Source organism: Peromyscus eremicus, chromosome 19 (assembly GCF_949786415.1).
Source record: "Peromyscus eremicus chromosome 19, PerEre_H2_v1, whole genome shotgun sequence".
NCBI classification, from domain to species: domain Eukaryota; kingdom Metazoa; phylum Chordata; class Mammalia; order Rodentia; family Cricetidae; genus Peromyscus; species Peromyscus eremicus.
This window is the reverse complement of record NC_081435.1, coordinates 31,775,403-31,796,172: the sequence shown is the minus strand read 5'-3', so window position 1 is coordinate 31,796,172 and position 20,770 is coordinate 31,775,403. Positions and strand designations below refer to the sequence as shown.

Sequence of the window (20,770 nt, the reverse complement as noted above, 5' to 3'; positions counted from 1 at the left end):
CATTTGGGGCCAGTTCCCAGTAAACAGAAAGACTTTCTGTTGAGACCTCTCTGTCTGTGGATCAGGAAGATTGATAATCCTCTTCTACAGTTCCCTCATGGTCCAGAACAGGGCAGAAGGGCAGGCAAGACAAACCACTTACTTTGTAGTTTTGTTTAAAACTGGATCTACTGACTTGTGGAGGAGGAAGGTTGATTTTTTTTACATTTAATTAAAATATAATTGCATTAATTTTCCCTTTCCTTCCTCCAACTCTTCCCCTGCCTCCCTCCCTCCCTCCCTCCACCTGCTCAAATTCATGGCCTCTATTTTTTAAATGTTGGGATACGCGCGCGGGGGCGCACGCGCGCGCACACACACACACACACACACACACACACACACACACTTGTAAATATATAGATACTACCTGCTCAGTTCATATAATGTTACTGCTGTGTTTATGATTTCAGGGATAATAAAAATGTGGTACATATACACTTTACACTTTGGAATACATGTCAGCTATAAAATAAAATAATATTTGTAGGTAAGTGAATAGAACCCACTAACTTTTGAAAAAAATGGTAATGTCTCCTTCTGACCAATCTCAGTGTTCTGAGCTACCCAATGGAACGTCAATAGCTTTTATTAACCACCTTAAGGAAAAAGATGTGTATTCCCAAATGGAAGTTGTTGAGCACCCTAGGAGTAGAGCATGGAAGCCAGGCTAACGGGTTATACTTGCAGCCAGATACCAAATTACAAGGCAATCTGGCTAAGTCTCTACCTTTCTCTATGGTTCAGTTTCATTATCAAAAAAAAAAAAAAAAAAAAAAAAAAAAAAAAAAAAAAAAAAAAAAAGATGATGGGTCAGACCTAATTATCTGTAAGTCCACCTTTCAACTTGAACTTTGTCAAAAGAGTATTTCCCACTACTGAGAATTAGGCGAGCCGTAACATTTGAAAGCACTGTCCTCAAGATTACCCTAATTCCTGGCACCAACCACAAATAGGAGGTCCCAAATTAACCCCAATTTCAATGCTTTGTCAGGAGAATTAGCAAACCTCTCTGAATGCTGTCATACACATGGTTACAGCTCATTATAGGGGAAAGTACACATTAAGATCAACCAAGGAAGAATTGTATTGAGCAAGATCTGGAAGTGTCTCAGGCAAAGCTTCCCTTGTTTTCAGTGTATGTATCACCCTCCTGTTACCGCTATGACAACCTGCATAGGGTATGACCCGCCACCAGAGCTTTCCTAAACCTGGTGTTCAGGCTTGCCATGGAGCACCATTGCACAGGCCCCATAGTCACAACTAAGTTATTAATGATTTTGTCACAGAACTGGACTCAGTAATCAAGTGAACAGAAAATCATGTGACCCAAAGCTCCTAGCCCAAAGTAGTCACTTTGCTGTAGCCAGCTCTACCCTAAGGTGTCCTGTGGCTGTCCCCCAACCTAAAACACATGTTGTTCACATGTATAACAGCTTACCTCCAAGAAACTTAAAGAAAAGGTCAGCTTGCTGTTGGGGCTAGGCCAAAGGCTTTCACTATGCATTTTACAGTTACTGTTTATCACTTTCTGTCTTAGGGTTTCTATTGTTGTGAAGACACACCATGACCACATGGCAACTCTTATAAAGGAAAACATTTAATTGGGGCTGGCTTGCAGTTTCAGAGGTTTAGTCCATTATTATCATGGCAGGAATCATTGCAGCATGCAGGCAGATGTGGTGCTGGAGAAGGAGCTGAGAGTCCTACAATCTTGATCCACAGGTAGCAGAAAAAGAAATGGGTGCCACCGAGCCTGGGCTTAAGCATCTGAAACTTCAAAGCCTTCCCTCACAGTAACACACTTCCTCTAACAAGGCCAAACCTACTCCAACAAGAATACACCTCCTAATAGTACCACTCCCTATGAGCCAAGCATTCAAACACATGAGTCTATCAGGGCCATTCCTATTCAAACCACCAGAGTATTTGGATGTATTAGAAGGCTGGAATGTAGCTCAATTGTCATTGGAGTTTATTTGCCTAGCATAAACATTGCCCAGGGTTAGATCCCCAGGACTACATAAACCAGGCATCATAAGACATGACTGTTATCCCAGCACTGAGAAGGTGGGGCTGGAGGATCAGAAAGCCATGGTACCTTCAACTATATATTGAGTTTTAGGCTAGCCTGAGCTACATGAGACCTATACTCAAAAAGTAAAGCAAAAGACACCTTAGAGCAGTGGTTCTCAACCTTCCTAATACTACAACCCTTAAATACAGTTCTTCTCATTGTGTTGACTCCCAACCACATTATTATCTCATTGCTACTTTATAACTGTAATTTTGCCACTGTTATGAATGTAAATATCTAATGTACAGAATATCTGATATGTGACTTTCAAAGGGATAGATACTCACAGGTTGAGAACCACTGCTTAGAGTAACTAACAGTATCGTCATTGTTGTGGGTGCTAAGTATAGGGAGCAAAGAATTCCTGACTCTCTAGAAATCATACTTTCCTTGTGTAGTAACTGAATACAAACATGTATACTTAATGATCATACCACAGGGATAGAGTTGGTGGAGAATGGGGTATGGCTTTATTTATACAGAGGAAAATGCCCCAGAAAGGTTGATTCCACAAAGAAGTAAACTGCTGAGTTATGCTTGTGTCTGATGATGGACTTGAGACAGAGAGGAAATCAGATCCAAAGGTTCTGCCATAAGAGGGTTATCCCTGTGATCCTCAAAGAACAATTAGGATGCCCCTGTGTCAGTGTGGGAGTTGGAAGTATTTGGTGGTCCTACATAGAGGAAGGAAAAAATAGAACCATAGCCAGAGCCAAATCCTTTCAACATCTCAAGAAGCTGTGGGTGTGAGCACATAGGAACCCATGAAAGGCTTTGAGCAGAAAAGTGACATGGAGTGATTTCCATTCTAAAGGACTGATTTTCCTGCAGTGTATAAACTATGGCAAAGGGCACGAACCTTAGCTTTTAGTAGGCTCAGCAGTGAAGAGCTTGTATCTCAGAAGCCTTATCAGGTGGCTCACACATAATGTCCTGTAACTCCAGCTCAAGGGGTTCTGATGCCTTCTTCTAACTTCTGTGAGCACTGCACTTACGTGCACAAACCTACACACACACACACACACACACACACACACACATACGAGAGAGAGAGAGAGAGAGAGAGAGAGAGAGAGAGAGAGAGAGAGAGAGAGGAGAGAGGAGGGGGGGAATCTTAATAAACATCATTATGGTGGAGTAAGCTGCTTCAGGAGACCTGGAGAGTGGCTCGTGTTGAAATACACTTGGGAACTAGAGCAGCATGGGCAGCATGGCATAGCAGCTGGGATGGTGAGAATTGGTCAATTACAAATACATGTTGAAGTTAGAGCTGGCAGATTTGATGGGAAGCATGCAGGGAAGAGAGGAATTCAGTGACAGGAAGTGAAGCTGGTATGGCAGGCAGCCCTAAGGATGGAGATGTCTCATAGGCACCCAGGGAAATGTCTGCCCAGCAAGCTGCTAAGATTCTTTAGGGAAGAGGTCTATGCTCAAAGTTCAGATCTGGAGCTATGTAGTCTTGTGGGTGCTAACTGAGTGAGGGAAGGACTGGGGATAGTGAAGTCCAGTATAGCCAGAAGTTTTCTTTGGTTCTGCCTACCCCCCTCCTCCCCCACAGTCCAGACAAATCTCTCTCACCTATGGTCCTGCAGCTGCTTGGACCCAAGTAAACATGCAGAGGCTTAGATTATTTACAAACTGTATGGTCTATTGCAGGCCTCTTGCTAGCTAGCTCTTATGTCTTAAATTAACCCATTTCTATTTATCTATGCATTGCCATGTGGCTCCTTGGCTTCATGGTACTTTTACATCTTGCTTCTCCCAGAGGTGGCTCCCAGCTTCTCCCCAGACTCTGCCTTTCTCTTTCCTGTCTCTCTCCTTGGATTTCTTGCCTACCTCTAAACTGCCTTGCCATAGGCCAAAGCAGCTTATTTGTTAACCAATGAGAGCAACACACATTCACAGCGTACAGAAAGACATCCCCCAGCGGTCCAGGACTCTGACCTCTACATATCAAAGGGGTGAGGAAGAACCAGCAAATGAGCCTCAGAGCTAATACTCAGGCCACCCAGAAGAATAGTGGGCAGGAATGAGCAGGGAACCTACCCTGGAAAGGAGGGTGTGCTGCTTCATACTTAAACCCCTCCCACACATGTCTCAAAGGCAATGAAGCACCAAATTCTAGGTGTCATAAGAGATTCTTCCATTGGTCATGTGGCTACAAATTCTGCTCTCCAATCTAATCTACAAAAGCACTGATTGTTCTCATGTATCAGAAGGTATGCCTACACTGTAACAGATTCTAGATAAACAACCGTAAAAAAATCTTTTTTGGGCCAACATCTGCCTGTTTGGCTCTGTTTCCCAGCTGAAACTGAAGCCACAAGTGTTCAACCAACCAGTTGGCCTATTAGAGGGGTAACTGCCAGAGAATGAATATGGGTTATGGTATGCCATGTAGGTGCTTTTGCAATTCTTGTCTTTTGTTACTCTGTCCATTCAGTTTGGCAGTTCTAGAAAGAAAGAAAATTGCATCTAAATTGTCCATTCTGTATAATCTTGATGTAGATGTTTATGACTGTATATATTTTCACATTTTGTTTGTATGACTTGAAATAGTTTTGAGGGTCATCAAATTCTAATTCCAGTCCTTAGTAGAATAACTGTTTCTGAAAGAATATGTTCAAAATGATGTTTTTGTGAATGGAATGACGGGAGTGTGTTCAAATGCTGTTTTTTTGTGAATGGAATAACATTTTGGGAATGGTTCCTCTGCACCCCTGCTGTTCAGTCTGGGGAACCCCAGCATATCTGGTTACTTAACCCTAGAACTACAGCCAATTTTGAGACATTTCTAAGTATAAACCAGTTTTCAAAGATTGATACAAAAGAAAGGTAACTTTGTAGTTAGTCAATCATTTTATATTGATTTCACATTGAAATTATGTGTTTTGGAATGTTGTATTAAAATTATTTTTATTTTCATAAAACTAAACATCTAAAACAATTATTAAAATGAATGCCTTCTGCTTTTCTTAACTTTTCAATGTGGCAGCTGTTAAATTAATGACAAATGTTTGTATCGCTTTTCTGAGGCTCAGTGCATTGTGTACACACTGATCAACGTGCACATTTTCATATCAGTTTCTTCTGACTTCCCTGAATAAAGAATGATCTGATTTATTATAAAATACTTCATATAATTGATCTAGTTTTTATTTTCTCTTACAAAAAAAAAAGATACATTCTAAGGGGTGCTGTGGATATCGCTCTATATAAATAAAGCACTAATTGGCCAGTGACCAGGCAGGAAGTATAGGCAGGACAAGGAGAGAGGAGAATTGAGGAAGGAGGAAGAAAAGGGAGACCAGCTGGAGCCACCGCCAAGACAAGGAAGATGTAAAGTACCGGTAAGCCACAAACCACGTGGCAAAGTAAAGATTAATAGAAATGGGCTGAATATAAGAGTGAGAGCTAGACAATGATAGGCCTGAGCTAATGGCCAAGCAGTTTAAATAATGTAAGAGTCTGTGTGTTTATTTTATAAGTGGGCTCCGGGACTGGCGTGACTTGGCGGTGGGAGCTGGAGAAAAATTCTCCAACTACAAAGGGGTTTTTGTTTTGTTTTGCTGTTGTTTGTTTTTGACAAAAATACCAGGGCAAGAAGCTTGTACAGACTCCACATAGCTATGTCGTGTTCGCTTTCTTATCTAAAACTGGGTGCATGCAGCTTGCTTTGCTCTCTGCCATTTTCTTGGCAGAACATCCACAACCACCATTGCCATCAGATGTTGTCCTAAAGTTGGAAGGACACGATACACTCACTAGGAGTGGCATCAGAGATGATGGCAATGGCTTGTCATTCATCTTTTAGGGACAGCTCTATTGAGATGTAACTTACGCATCATAAAACCTAGTGCTTGAAAGCACCATATTCATCCATTTTCAGGATCTTCAGAGTCGTGTAACCGTCTATGGACCCTCTCTAATTTAAGAACATTTCTACTACCCTAAAAGGAACTCCTGAACCCAGTAGCAAATCCTGCATCCCACCCACAGCCCCTGACAATTAACATTTCAAAAGTAATAGATCTGTTTGTCTGGCTTCTTTCAACAGCCACAATTTTGTTAAAGTTTCATCTTTGACATAGCATGTATCAGTACTTTGCTGCTTTTTATTGCTAAGTACTATTTCTCTCTCTCTCTCTCTCTCTCTCTCTCTCTCTCTCTCTCTCTCTGTGTGTGTGTGTCTGTCTGTCTGTCTGTCCATCCACTCGACGGACATTTGTGTTGTGTCATCTTTGGGGTTATTTTGAATAATACAGTTGTGGACATTCATGTGCAAGCTTTTTTTGTGCTTTCCATTCTTCTGAGTATGTATAGGTGGTGTGGCAATTGCTGTGACATGTGAAATGGTAACACTTTGAGTAACTGTGACATTGTATGGCTACACTCTGCAGTCCCACAGTCATAAGGATTTTATCACATCCTCACTAAAACCCAACAGTTGTGATTTTCAGTTGACAGAACATTCACCCCAATGAGGTACAAATCAGAATCTAGAGGCAGTGTCTTTAGAAAAGACACTGAGGGGATCCCATTGTGACCTTCCCCTACTCACCTCCAAGCATAATGGTTAAGTACATGGGTTTCAAAGACCGCCCATGGCTGAGCCGGACTCCCATTTCTTTGACGGGTCCCTCATTTAACTCTGCTATCTTCAGTAAAATGGAGATGATTATGGAGCTTACTTTAGGAGCTGTAGATAGAATTCAATGAGATGGGAAAATAAATCCCTTAGCACAGAGCCTAGTGCCCTGGTGCTCATTAAGTATTAACCACCGTTATTATATCAATGACTCAGTAGTTGTTCAATATATGAAGACACCATCATTTGCCCAACCAATTCTGTTAGTGGATGATTAAGTTGTTCCCTACTCCTCAAACAAGACTCTGAGAAATAAGTTCATGTCTAAGTTTTTTTTTTTTTAACCAAACCTTGTTTTCTAAGAATAACTGCTATAATGTAATATTTTGGGTACATGTTTTAGATATACAAGTTGTTATCCAATATATATCCTTCCTTATAAATTATACTAAAGCTTTGCTTTGAGTGTGGTAATCAGGTGCTAGACAGTGCCCCCGGAGAGTTGCTTAACTGGTTTTGGAGATCCTCACTTGTACTTAACAAATACGATGCAAATTAAAACTACCCTGTGCAAGCCAGCCAGTTTTAACCCCAGAACCACTGATTGAGAACAGTTTAAGATGATGTTTTCTTTCTAGCCCTCAAATATGGGCTTGAGATTTTGTGCCTTCGCTCTGATTCCATCAGTACCACAGACAAGAAGAGGAGCTGATGCTGAATGTTTGTGTAGACATTTTTGTTTCACACCTAGGCTTATCAAGACAAGGGTAAAGTAACTATGGAGCCTGGACTGTAGAAAAGAAAGATTCCTGGAGAGTGAGCATGACCAGCATCCCTTACATTGTCAGATATAAGAGCCTTCCAGATGCAATCACTCAGGGTCTACCATGACAATTTCATAACCAACTTGAAAGGAATCAAAGGACTCATCAGATTTCTTCCAATAAATATGAGACATCTTTGTGTTAAAAGTAACCATTTAAGGGTTGTTTAGTTTTATCACAGAAGTTCCTTGATAATGGGCTGCTCTGGAACTCACTCAGTTTGGGAGTATAGTGTTGAGAAATTAGAGGGAACTTGGAATAGATAACCAGTAGGTGCAAAGATACCTCAGCAAGGGATGGATGCAAAGGGGTGGGTACAAAGGGATGCAACAAAGATATCTTAGCAAGTGGTGAGTTTCTATTGACCTGACAGTAAATATTTAAAGACTGGCTCTTACATTTAAAATAATAACTTTAAATTTTTGTTTTGTTTTGTTTTTTGTTTTTTGTTTTCTTGTTTGTTTGTTTTGTTTTTGTTTTTTTGAGACAGGGTTTCTCTGTGTAGCTTTGGAGCCTTTTTTGGAACTCACTCTGTAGCCCAGGCTGGCCTCAAACTCATAGATATCTGCCTGCCTCTGCCTCCCGAGTGCTGGGATTAAAGGCGTGCGCCGCCACCAGCAGCAATAACAACTTTAATAACACATTTAAAAATAACAACTTGATTTATAAAGTTTTTTAAGAAACTTATTATTTCTTTGATACAACTATCTCATCACAGCCTATTTCAGATTTTTATATTGCCATCATAATATCACTCAAAGTGCAACTGAACAGAGATGTGCATCCTACACATGTTGGCCCACAGTCGTCCATAATCTAAAGTCTATACATCACTGGGAGGGCAAAAGGCTTTTGTAACAAATCTTTCTCTGTCCCACCAGCCAGCTCCCAAATAATAACATGGAAACTTCTTATTAATTTCAAAAGCTCAGCCTATAGCTTAGGCTTGTTCCTAACTAGTTCTTATAACGTAAAATAACTCATTTATGTTAATCTATGCTCTGTCATGTGGCATTACCTCTCTTCCATCTTGCACCTCCGTTTCCTCTCCATATCTCCTGATGTCTCCCACTCTTTAATTCCGTCTTCTCTTTTTTCCTCTCCCTGGAAGTCCTGCCTGTATCTTCTGCCTAGCTGTTGACCATTCAGCTCCTTATTAAGCCAGTCACAGCAATATATCTTTACACAGTGTACAAATATCCCACAACAGGCTTTATTTTTTTTCCTAAGTTAAATGCCATGTTAATGAATCAGTCGTGTGGGGTTACATGCTACAGCATGCACAAGAAGGAATTACAAAATTGCTTGAAATTCAAGTGGTCAGTCTCTGGGCAGCCAGCACATAAACCACCTCAGAAAGTGGGGTGAACGTCGGGTAACTAGAGTTCCTGGAAAGGAAGTCTATGGGATTTCTCCGTTGAGGAAGGGTGGCTAAATCTGTAGCCATGGTGAGCACCAAGAAGGAAGAGTCCTCTTTCCACACATTAGTATCATCATGGTAGCTTATAGGCTTCTTTTGCAAGGTGCTAAAATATCATCTATATTGTTTCTAGTTGTTCATTAGGACAGCCAGAGGTTATAAAACTCAGGTTTCTAGGTCACATGTGTTCACATGGAAGACTGACTCGTAGTATGACGCTGTAGCTCTCTGCAGACAGAGGTCTGCACAAAGTTCTGCTAAGAGAAAGCCATCATTCATTTGGAGAGATCTAGCTCTAGGCCAGGCCTGGAGCAAGCACTTTCCTTACATTGTCTCTGAAGCCACCCAACAATCCTGTGAAGTGACTGCTAGGGCTCTGACCTGCTTTGTAAACAGGGGCTCCGAGATGTTAAATTACTTGCCAAAGCTCAAGGAATTCATAAATGCCTGAGCTGGCTTGTGAAGTAGGACTGCCTGTCACCTGAAGACTACATTAGGACTCTAGACTGGAACGGATCAAGGGTTTTAATAAAATAAAATAAAAATAATAAAATGTGCTAATTGCCTAGGTTGAGCTCAAAAGTATGTGTAGCTAGAGTTTTCCTGCCTGGCCCACAGTCAGGACAAATCTCTCTCACCCACCAGTCCCACAGCTGCTCAGACCCAACCAAGTAAACACAGAGACTTATATTGCTTACAAAGTGTATGGCCATGCCAGGCTTCTTACTAACTGTTCTTGTATCTTAAATTAATCCATTTCTATAAATCTATACCTTGCCACATGGCTCATGGCTTACTGGCATCTCCACATGCTGCTTGTCATGGAGGCGGCTGGCAGTGTCTCCCCTCAGCCTTCCACTTACCAGAATTCTCCTCTCTCCTTGTCCTGCCTATACTTCCTGCCTAGCCACTGGCCAATCAGTGTTTTATTTATACAGAACAATATCCATAGCATGTTTGTGTCAGAAGCACTAGCCTACCTAGGCAAGCAGGAAGAGTTGTATTTGGAGAGTGGGCCAAGGACAAGGGTGAGAAAAAATGAGTGTACCCACATGCTGCCATGCTGAATGGGGTAACATAAGAGTGCAGTATATTTGTAATTGGCTCTTTCTGTGTAGACACAAGGCTGAATTATGTCAGCTATTCAGAGTACTCTCTGCAACCCCCTTTGGAGCTTGTGGCCCTCTACTTAAACTATAAACTAGACACTAAGGTCCATGATGACAGAGACCAGCTAACCATCTCACAAACTGAGGTTTGGAATCTCCATCCTGTGTCAGTGTCTGGCACACACATTTGTTGGAAATCAGTGGTGGGTAATGATGGCGAAACAAAATGAAACCTCTAAGGAATAGCAGTGTTTTCTTTTCAGGTATTATTTTATTAAACTTCACAGTGGTTTTATGAAATTGGTGCCATTTTTCTCCCTAATGTATAGGTGAGATTTTTGTAACCTGCTTGAGGACACAGTAATATAATAGGTAGATGAAAATAATCTTTATCTGATGTTGCAGCTTGATACTTGATGTTATGCTATGGCCTGTCTATTTAAACTTTTTATTACATTTCGTGTGTGTGTGTGTGTGTGTGTGTGTGTGTGTAAATGTGAAGGTCAAAGGGCAACTTGCAGGAGTCAGTTTTCTCCTTCTATTATGTGGGTCCTGGAGATCAAATTCAGGTTATCAGGCTTGGCTGTGGGCACCTTTATCTGCAGAACTATCTTTCCAGACCCTTTTGAAAGGCATAGCCCATGCTGACCTTGAACTTATGATCCTTCTGATTCTAGCTACCACAACTGGCTCGATTATAGTATGTGTACAATTTCAAAGCTCACACTCTTCTGTGAAGAAACAAACATTGTTTCTTACTGTCTGTATTCCCAATATTTAGACCAATACTAGCACATATCAAATGTTTAGTAATTTTTAGCATATATACATATAGAATTCAGTGGGAACAATTATCCCCATAGCAGTAGGAGTTGTAAGCTAGAAACCTGCAGGCTCACAATAGATCATTTTTGCATGATTTTTATCATGGATAGAGGAATGAAAGACTTAATACCACTAACTAGATTCAATAATTTACTTATCTAATCAATATGTATTATAATTCAATAAATATAAGCAAGCATCTGCTAAGTGGCAGGCACCTGATGTTGGAGACATGGTAAAATATTTGATGATGATGATGATGATGATAAGAAGCAAATACTGGAAAATAAAATGTCATGAAAAGGACAAAATGATTGTGGAAACAAAAGATAGTAGAGGTCTATGGTGTAATCTCAGTGACTAGAAATAGTCTTTTAGAACTATGAAGTCTACTTAATGGGTGGAAATGGAAATCCTTCTCATTTGCCTTCTTAAGACTTGTGTCTTTTGTATTGTTGAGTGAATACAGGCAGAATATTACAGTACATACCAAAGGGAAAATTTAGTAGACTCAGAGGCTGGAGAAAGGTTGTATTTCTCATGGGGTACTATGGAAAATTTCTCACACCCAGTCTGGCCAATAAGCCTGAGCCCCACTTGATCCACCATGTATCTCTATTCCTACCTGGCACTGTTCTAAAGAGACAAGGGGGTGGGGATTTCCCCGTAGATGCTAAACTCTGCTGTCACAGTCTAAGATGATTTCAAAGGAAGGCAAGATATCTCCGGACCTCGATGCACTAAGAGATGAACCTATCTTTTTCCTTCTGTTCCTTCCTTGCCTTATGCCAATCTCCAAGAGAAGCAGAAAGGTGTGACTATGGGACCCTGCAGCCTTGGTGAGGCTCCCAGCTCAACATGGAAGATGCCACTAAGACAACCCATACCGAAGCAGATAGAACCAACTTGTTACCAATTCTCATCTGCTACTTAAATTCCACTGTGGCTCTTGAACAAATAGTCAGTCAAGGGTACAGGATTTAACAACCACCTGAAAATAAAATAGAATCTACTGGAAGCTCACCTTTCACTTCCTAATCATAGGGAAACATTCCTGCTCCCCCTACCCTCAGAGATGCAGTTCCTTTCTGGATGTAGAAATAATACCATTTTCCACCCACCAGAAACATCTACTTTTTTTTTTTTTTTCTTAAAAACCTAGTGGCAATTCCCAACCTCAGTTAAGGACTTGTTTTTCCATTTTTTTGAACTTCAAATACTTTCTAAATTGTGTTAGCCCAAGCATTCATTGTATGTATATAATTAACTCACGGGTCCCTCGGGGCCCATCTGGCTAAACTCGTGGAGCTTAACTGAGCAAGACATTTGCTGATGTCTCTCCCATAGAAGTGCACACTGTTTCATGAGGAAAGCAGGGGGAAGTTCTTTTCCAAATTGCTCTTCTAGTATGTTTGGATGGCTCCGTTAAATTATTTTGTTTGTTTCATAACAGTAACGATCTCATTTTCTTTTATATGTGGAATTTGCCATTTGGGGGAAATGCAGGCTTGGGAGTGGATCCTGCCTTTGCTCTGAGTTGAAGTGAGAAGATGGGACTCTTTCTGTGCCCTTGGGTCCTTTAAGTTCTGTCCGGGCAGCAGTGGCTTTCCTTGGCCCGAGTCACCGCTCTGCGTGCACGGACCTATTATGCTGAGGGCACGCGGAAGGCATTCTGAAGAAGCACACCTGAACAGAGAAGCTCCCATGTCTGTCCAAAAGAAAACACAAAAGGCTATGGAGAGTGTACTTCTTCAGACTGAATAGATTGACCCATAACTCAGCCCTGTGTTGTGTAGACTGTCTCTCTGCCTGTGAAGACACAGATGCATTTCTGAACACCAGCGTCTCACAGTTAGACGTTAGAGCACTTGGAAAGGAATTGGGCATGAGGGCAGTCTCAAAGTTCTGGCCCCTGCTCTGCTCTCTAGTCCTAGCATAGAGGGCTAACCTTTGAATAAGCTCCCTTTCCAGCTTTCTCCAGGTTTGAAGCTCCAGGCCTCGCCCTTGAACTTCAGTAAGGGGCAGTCTACATCATATCCGGTTAGCAAAAGGGACCTAGATGTGGACTTCTACCCAAAGGAAGTTACTTCTAAATGCTGTCCTGAATGAAGTGCAGGCAGGTGTCCGGAGCAAAGCAGTCAGCTGAGGGACTCCTGAACACAAGCCCTGTGCTGCCCTTGGCTGCATGGCACCAGAGGGGAGAGATTAGAATAGCGCGTCCACGCCTTTTTTTTCCGGTGAACCTGCAAGCTAGACACTCGCGCTGTCCAGGTGTCCTTGGCTGCTGCTTGCACTCCTCTGCAACAGAGAGCAGCCGCAGCCTCTGCCTGGACTCCCACTGCTGCTGGGGAAGAGTCCTGGGGCTGCTGACGCGGTTGGGAGGAGCCTCGCCTTTAATGCACCAGCCGCCTCCAGCCTCCTGCAGCAGGAGCAGCAGCACCACCAGCAGCAGCTGCTGAGTGCGCGCCTGTGGGTGTGAGGGTGAGTGCGCTGGCGCTGGCCACGGCGCCCAGCCTAGCTCCCCGCCAGCTCTCCTAGCCCCCGCCTGCGGGAGCCGCCCTCCCGTGGGACCAGCACCCTCATCTCCGCAAGGCAAGCCTGAATCCTGCCCCTGCCATCTCGCCACTGCAGTGTGGGTCCGGAAAGGCACCATTTTGTCGCGGCTGCCCGCTCTCCCAAGGGGAGGAGGGCTCTCCTTTTTTTGCATTTTGGAGCCGCTGTCTACCAAAGGAACCTGTTGGGCATCTCCCCAGCCCCGCTTGGGAGCGCCTCCTGGGCGGTTGGGCAGGACCAGACCCCTCGTGGGGAACCCAGTGCTTCCTGGTACCCGGAGGCAGAGGAGGCAGGCACAGCATCCTCGCTGGGAATTGGAGCTGAAGTGAGCGCACCGTGCGGGAGGAGCCACCGCAGCCTCGCAGCCTCGGAGAACGGAGTGGAGGAGGTGACAGCTCCATTGCCGGGTTTTTATTTTCTTCTCTCTCCGCCTCCCCGTCTCCTCCTCAGGCTCGGACCATGGTGCAGTCCCACTGGCTCCCCTGCCCCCCTCTCCTGTGAGACTGGCTGCGGGGTGGGATCATGGATACTTGTCTGCCGGCTTCTGGTTCCCACGCAAGTAAGCCTGCTGTCAATGGAGGAGGACATTGATACCCGCAAAATCAACAACAGTTTCCTGCGCGATCACAGCTATGCGACCGAAGGTAATGCCAGCTGGACCGCATTCCGCCGCTGGGGTCGGGTGCAAGTTGCGGATAGCTGTGCTTCACCAGCTGCCAGGCGCCTAGTGGCGGAGACTCTCCGGGGCTCTGGGGCTGGGGCGGGGGCTCAGACTAGGCTCACACCCGAACTGCCTTGGGGTACGTACGGCACAGCCATCCAGGCTCTGTGACTCGAGCCCCAGTTCAGCAGCAGGTGGACCAGGCGCCCCTGGGAGTTAAAATGGCCTTTAGGGATTAAGCTTTTCAGGGCGCGGCTCCCAGGCAGACAGATGATCCCAAGGAAGCAGATGACCCCTTCTTGCCCCAAGACGCTTACAAGAGTCTTGGACTGAAAGGAGCAGGGAGGGGCCCAGTGAGACCTTGGTCTATCCCTCTCTGGGTATGGCAATGCTAAGGCTCTTTGGTGGCTGCAGTGAGGGCAAGGCGTCATTTCTTGCCCATTCATCTCTCTGACTCTCTGGTTTACCTGCTCAGACAATCAAAACCCCCCTAAAGGCCCTTTTGCGAAAGTGGGGGAGCCCTCTTCCCCTTGAAAGTACGTTAGCCAGAAATTTTTAAAAGGTATCTGGGGAATCATGTTCCGTGGCGAGCGTACGAGGCTGACACGTGGGGCGAGCAACGGGATCCGTGGGGCCTTTAAAAAAAATCACCATTATGAATTCTGCAGCAGTACTTTCTGCTGAATCAACAGCCAGCAGAAAGCAGGAGGGTTCAGCAAGCTGAGCTTTGGCAAGAGGTGAAATTGTTTCTCTCTCTCTCTCTCTCTCTCTCTCTCTCTCTCTCTCTCTCTCTCTCTCCAGCATAAGCTCTGGGAAGGCCTTCAGGGAAAGTCAGCAGGTGGATTGTATCCTGCCTTTTGTGCATGAGGCGTTTTAATTTCCTTTGAATGACACAAGTTTAGCATTTGAGCTTCATTTTCTACCTGTGGGTCTTGGTTCGGCAAGTAATACAAAGTGTTGCATTGTCCTATGGTAATATTTCCACGTGAGAAAATGTGCGTGAAGGTGCTTAGGGAAAATGTTGCAAGGCATATTAGCCTGTGATTCTTCTAGAATGCTTTAAAAAAAAATCTCTGTAATTTTACTCACATCAGAAGAATGCCAGAAAATACAATGGTTCAATTAAGAGTGCTAGCTCCGAGGGAAATAAAAAGACACATAAATATGGGGGAAGGGGTGATGGTGGTACCCTCTGCAAACGTCTCTGGAAGTTGTAGATAGAAGAATTCCAAGTGCTATTGAAACACTTTCTCCATTCATCACCATGTCTGGGGACCATCAAGCCCAACACGTCTATGGGACCAGATGCACTGCAAGCCCTGAGATATTAGAGATTACTTTTTAAGATGGACCACCTATCCCTGCCCCATAATAAATACCATTCTTGCTGATTTTTTAAAAGAATATTTCCACAGCAGCAGTGTGATTTAAAGTCTTTGTGCTTTGTGACTGAGTGTGACCAGGTAGCACATGCCATCCACCAGAGAAGTCAGCCTTGAGCCTGATAGCTGTGTGGTGGGTAGAGAGCTTTCTGTGTGTGCCTACAAAGAAAGAAGATTGCCTTCGTGTTTTCTTTTATTACATTGCACAGGCAAAGGGAAACCTATCAAAATGAGAAGGTGGACGCACTGGAGCCAAGTGTACAGGAATGCCATTTGTGGAAAGAAGAAGTTTAAAATGACATCCTTTATTGTTTCCAGGGTCCTGGATACTACCTTTGTACCTATGTAACTGCATTTTTATAAATTCTGATTCTGGATGGAATGTTTGAGTTTATATAGTAACAATGAGGGGCGAGTTTACAGCAAAGAGCTTTTAATCTTTTCCAGTTTGTACAAACCAATCTCTTGTAGACCCCTGTACCTGGTCTTAGTGAAGAGTTGGGAAGAGGGGGAAATGGAAGAGAAGCTTGGCAGAGCAAGAAGCTCTCTGTAGTCTCAGTCTATTTTTTTTCTCAGCCATCCATTCAGTTGAGCTGTATAGCAGGGAAGGAGCCTCCCCGCCCCTTCTAATGCACACCTGAGGAAGTGCCAGCCTGCTCCGAGAGAGCAGCAGATCCAAGTCTTCTCCCCAAAATTCTCCTCCTCAAAACTTCTTTTCCTTCTTGACAATTTAAACCCCCTTACTGATGAACTGTCCTCTTCATCCTTTAGTAGATACTACTTTTCTGTTTTCTTCATTATCTCTTTACATTCACGCTTCTACCTGCTCAAATACAGCAGAGTACTTTCCGCTAAACTCTCCTTCATGTTTTCTCTGGATTCCCCCCCCCCTTTGCTCAGATCACCCCACACTGCAGTGTTCTATTTAAAGCTGAAAGGGGTTTGCTGTGTAGTTACTGTGAAGGACTCCAAGCTCAATTTGCATTATAAGTCGTAGCTGCAGGAAGGTTCATCTAGCTAAGAGCAATGTGTATGCCATGAACTAAGTCTCTCTCTCTCTCTCTCCTTGATGGGCCATCAAAGTTGCTGCCCTCTCCCACCTTTTTCTAGCTTTCTGTCTTTCCTTGCTTTTTCAAGTCAGCATCAGCATCATCAGGCATTTTCTACTCCAAGCACTCTTCTGAGCTTTTCTATGTGCATTTCCACATATCCAGAGTGGGATGTCAATGGAAGCCCCTGAGATGTTATTAGTTACAAGGCCATCCATTTAGGAACATGTAGTCTTCAAGCTAGAGACTGTGCCTGAAGCCCACATGTTTTCACTAGGAAATTCTGCATGCAGCCTCCTATGACCAGAAAGACGACAATGGTTTCATAAGTGTATGAGCTGAGCTTCTTTCTATCTGGAGCAGAATTTTCTCAGAAGTAATTTTTAAATGTGTACATGGGTGGCATGTAAAGAAAGACAGAGTTGGGGTGACCATAAGCATAAAGTCAACATGGTGGTTCCATCAGATGTGGGGCTGAAGGTTCCCAAAGGGTTCGTGTCTTGACTCTCTAAGATCTAAATGTGACTTTCTGCATTTTTAGATGTCTTCTTTAGTAATTGAAACACTTGTCTTCATTATGGCAGTCTGTGGATTTTCTAAATTAATTTTGTACTTCCAAATGGGGTCACAGAATAGTGTCATAAATGACATGGGTTAAAATAGCTTTACGGTCCTCAGTCTTCTTAGCTTTAAAATGGGAATCATGTTAGAACCTATGCCACAGAAAAAAATGATCTGATACAGAAAAAGCATTTATGATATTGCCTACCACAAATCAGCCCCAATCCACTCTAACTATTGGTATTCATATCAAACATTCTCTTTTGCTTTAAACTGTATGTTGATTGAGGGTACTTTCAAGTGGAAGAGTTATCAGGAATATGGCAGAAGCCACCCGTCTGGTCCTCTAGCCAGGGAACTTGTCATTTAGCAATTTTCTTAATTGCTGGTTAATTGCTGGTTATAGTTTGGCATCAATTAGCTCCATTTTCTCCCAGAAGCAATAAGAAAAAACATCTTGTTTACACATTATTCAAGAAAGAATGGGTTAATTGCTTCTTGTAGTTCCTTCTAGTTGTTGGTGGGTTCTACCTTTAGTCTTTCTAGAAATATCACCTAGCTTTCTGCAGAGGTTAAAAAAAATGCATGTTCAAGTACAGACATGGCCTCTGTTTTCATAGGATGTCCAGTCTAACAGGCGAGATAAAATATTGGATGGTTAATTTAGCAAGTCAATATGTACAGCACACGTGTGATGGAACAGGGGTCTAATCTAGACTGGGATCCAAGGGTAGATTATCATCTGGCAGTTTAAGCTAAGGACTGAAGGATGAGAGCTGCATTAGCAAAGGCTCAAGGAGCCTTAGGGAGAAGGGGCAGTGGGAACAGGAACCCAGGCATTCAAAATCATCTGACACATTTAAGGAGCGGAGAGATAGTTATAGCTGTGACTGTAGGGGAAAGTATTTAAAAATGAGGGTGGAGTCTGTAGTTAATCGGGAATACACCAAAACCAAGACTGACTAATAGAAGAACAGAGGAGTGGGTAAATAGATAGCAATGTGATAAGATGCCCATAAAGCATTAATGGTGAAAACCAAGTGGGTCCATGAATCATCACTGTAAAGCAGTTTTGTTCATTCTACTGCCTCTTTGGAAATTTTCTTAATAAAATACTGGGTGAGGGGAGACCAAAGAGATATTCAGAGGTCAGATCCCATTGAACCTCATTGCTCAAAAGCAATTTGGACTTCATCCAAAGATGGATGGACAAGCTAGTAAAGGATTTCTATAAAGGAGAAATATCAGTGTTGTCATTTTTCCCCCAAAAGCTCAGTCTGGCTTCTGTGTAGGGTGGGGTTAGAAAAGTGAGTAAGAGCTGGGTAGGAAGGAAAGCTGGGAGATAAGGAGGAGGCACATATCTACACAGGATGGTGGCTGCAGTAGACATGGAAAGTCAGATGGATCAGAGATACATTATTGGAAAAGACTGCACCAGGCTCACTCCATAAGACAGTTTGGGTGTGAGTGCAGTAGCTGGTGCTGAAGACACTCCCAGAGGTTTGTCTTGAGAATCCGTACACAGAGTCCTTGGCAGAGAAACAGGAAATGGACTTTGTAAATTAGTAACTTTTAAGAGGACAATGACAGGTATAGTTTTACAACCAGACTTTAAAGCAGTTGTTCTCGATCTTCCTAATGCTGCAACCCTTTAATACAGTTCCTCATGCTATGGTGACCCCCTCTCCACTATAGTTATTTTGTTGCTACTTCATAATTTTAATTTTGCTACTGTTATGAATTATAATGTAATATCTGAAATGAGATCCCAAGGGGGTCAAGACTCACAGTTTGAGAACCACTGTTCTAAAGTAAGCTGATATCTGCTCCTGATGCTTCAGAAAGTCCTAGACATAATACTTAGATTAGATAGCATGAGCATATTACAATTATTCAAAACCATGTGAATAAGATGAGCTACCTAAGAGAAGATTATTTCAGGGAAGAATTTGAGGTAATGAATGAGAAGTTACAAAGAAACTGATCTTCATTTGGAACCAAGAAATTAGAGCAGAAAGCACTTCACATTGGAATGGGGATTTTGATATCATAATTACCCAAATACCAAAAGTTTCCACATAACAATACATGGTCATGTGTAAGCAGGGTGGTAAAATAAAAAGGATCTAGTCTCAGATGTGTTGAGTTTGGACGTCTTAAAAGTTGAGATCTGAGTGAAATTCTGCAGCATCGAGAAGCACAGCTCCCTCCTACATCCCATGTAAGCTGAAGAAAGGCTGCTTTGATGGATAAATCTGGGCAGGTGTGTAAAGATGGCTTTTAAGAAGAAGATGCAGGGAGGCATTGGACAAATAAAAGGAGATGGTGTCCCACTGTAGAGAGGCGCCTCTAGTTCCTTCAATTGCCTTGGTATTTGTATGCAAATGGGAGATCAGAATGGTACTTCCAATGCATATGGATGAGTGTTTAAGCTCTCAGAAAAACCTGAAATGGAAGGTGGGAAGAAGCTGCCTTATGCCTTATGCTATTGTAAATGACCTTTCTGGGGACAGGAAATGTTCTGCAACTCAACATAATAACCAGAGTGCATTGAAATTACCAGCAAGTACTCATTATTAGCAACCGGGTCCCCAGGGACAAGCACAAGCCCTTTATGAGTGCTGGTCAGAAACATAGCCGTGAACTTGGGGTGAATATTATTACACCAGTCCTGTCAAAATATTGATAATACTCAATGAAAAGAGCACAGCTATAGACTGACATTCCTAGACTCTGACATTTGCATTTAAGAAGAAACCAAGGGTCCAATTTAGACACCAAACTGTGGGAAGGTGTCATGAGTCCTGACTGTAACCCAGGCATTTTCCTGAGTGTTTCTCGTGTTTACTTGCCTAATATCCTTGTGAAAGGTGGGAGAGTGGTTCAATTAATCAAGCATTAGCCTCATTTCAAAATAATAAATTCCATGATACAGAGAACCAAACAAAATCATACAGCAAACACATTTGCATTGTGAGCACACTGATTTAAACAACATGACCAGATTGGAGCCTATGACAACCTGGACTCTGGGCACCTGATTTTTGCCCAACTACCCTGCTTCTTGTCATTATTTTGGGAGAGGAAATTCAAATTGAATTCTACCTATGGCAGATACCCCTCCATGATCAGTCAGTTCTTCCGGATTCACTAGATCAATCCTTTCCCAACAGAGCATAGCATATTTCTGGGCCCACTCTATCCTCTTGCTGAGAGGGAGCTAAATTCCCTCACCCACTGCCAGAGCCCCTAGCTGATGTACTCCTATAGATTAGTTCTATTCTCTAGCATGAAAAGAATGAAATATTTATGGAACTGAGGAGTCAAGATGTGAGAAACTAGCTGGAGTTTCATAAACAGCATTTCAGTGCTCACAACCCCCACCCTAAGATATGAACAGTGAAGTGAGTTTCTGGACTGAGCTGAGGCAGTCCCATCTGCAAAGGCCAGTGACTGCTCCTATCAGTGCCTGGCCCACAGTGAGAGAGTGGCAGAGATGCTGTTGGGTACATCTTTTTGAAGGTACCTGAGGCCAAAGCTGCTCTCCACCCACTTCCCCAACCTCCATGACAGGAAGATGGGTTCCGTCTGGTTTATCATCCTCCTCCTTCCAATTCCCTTCTTCTGCCTTTCCAACCGGGCTCTAAAATCTCTCTCAAGGCCCTGACTCAGCTCTCCATTT

At 43.1% G+C, this 20,770-nt stretch overlaps 1 protein-coding gene across 22 annotated transcripts in view; it reads left to right on the top strand.

Moving 5' to 3' along the window:
• The window catches only part of Ppp2r2b (protein phosphatase 2 regulatory subunit Bbeta), a 291,625-nt gene that overhangs the window by 26,864 nt on the left and 243,991 nt on the right, over nt 1-20,770 (top strand). For 9 of the 22 annotated variants that reach the window (XM_059245819.1, XM_059245821.1, XM_059245820.1 and 6 more), the window contains one exon: nt 13,886-14,079. The exons of the other annotated variants lie outside the window; for them this stretch is intronic. In XM_059245819.1, the coding sequence (XP_059101802.1) occupies nt 13,886-14,079 (194 nt within the window). The remainder of the gene's footprint in view (nt 1-13,885; nt 14,080-20,770) is intronic. 22 annotated transcript variants of the gene reach the window in all.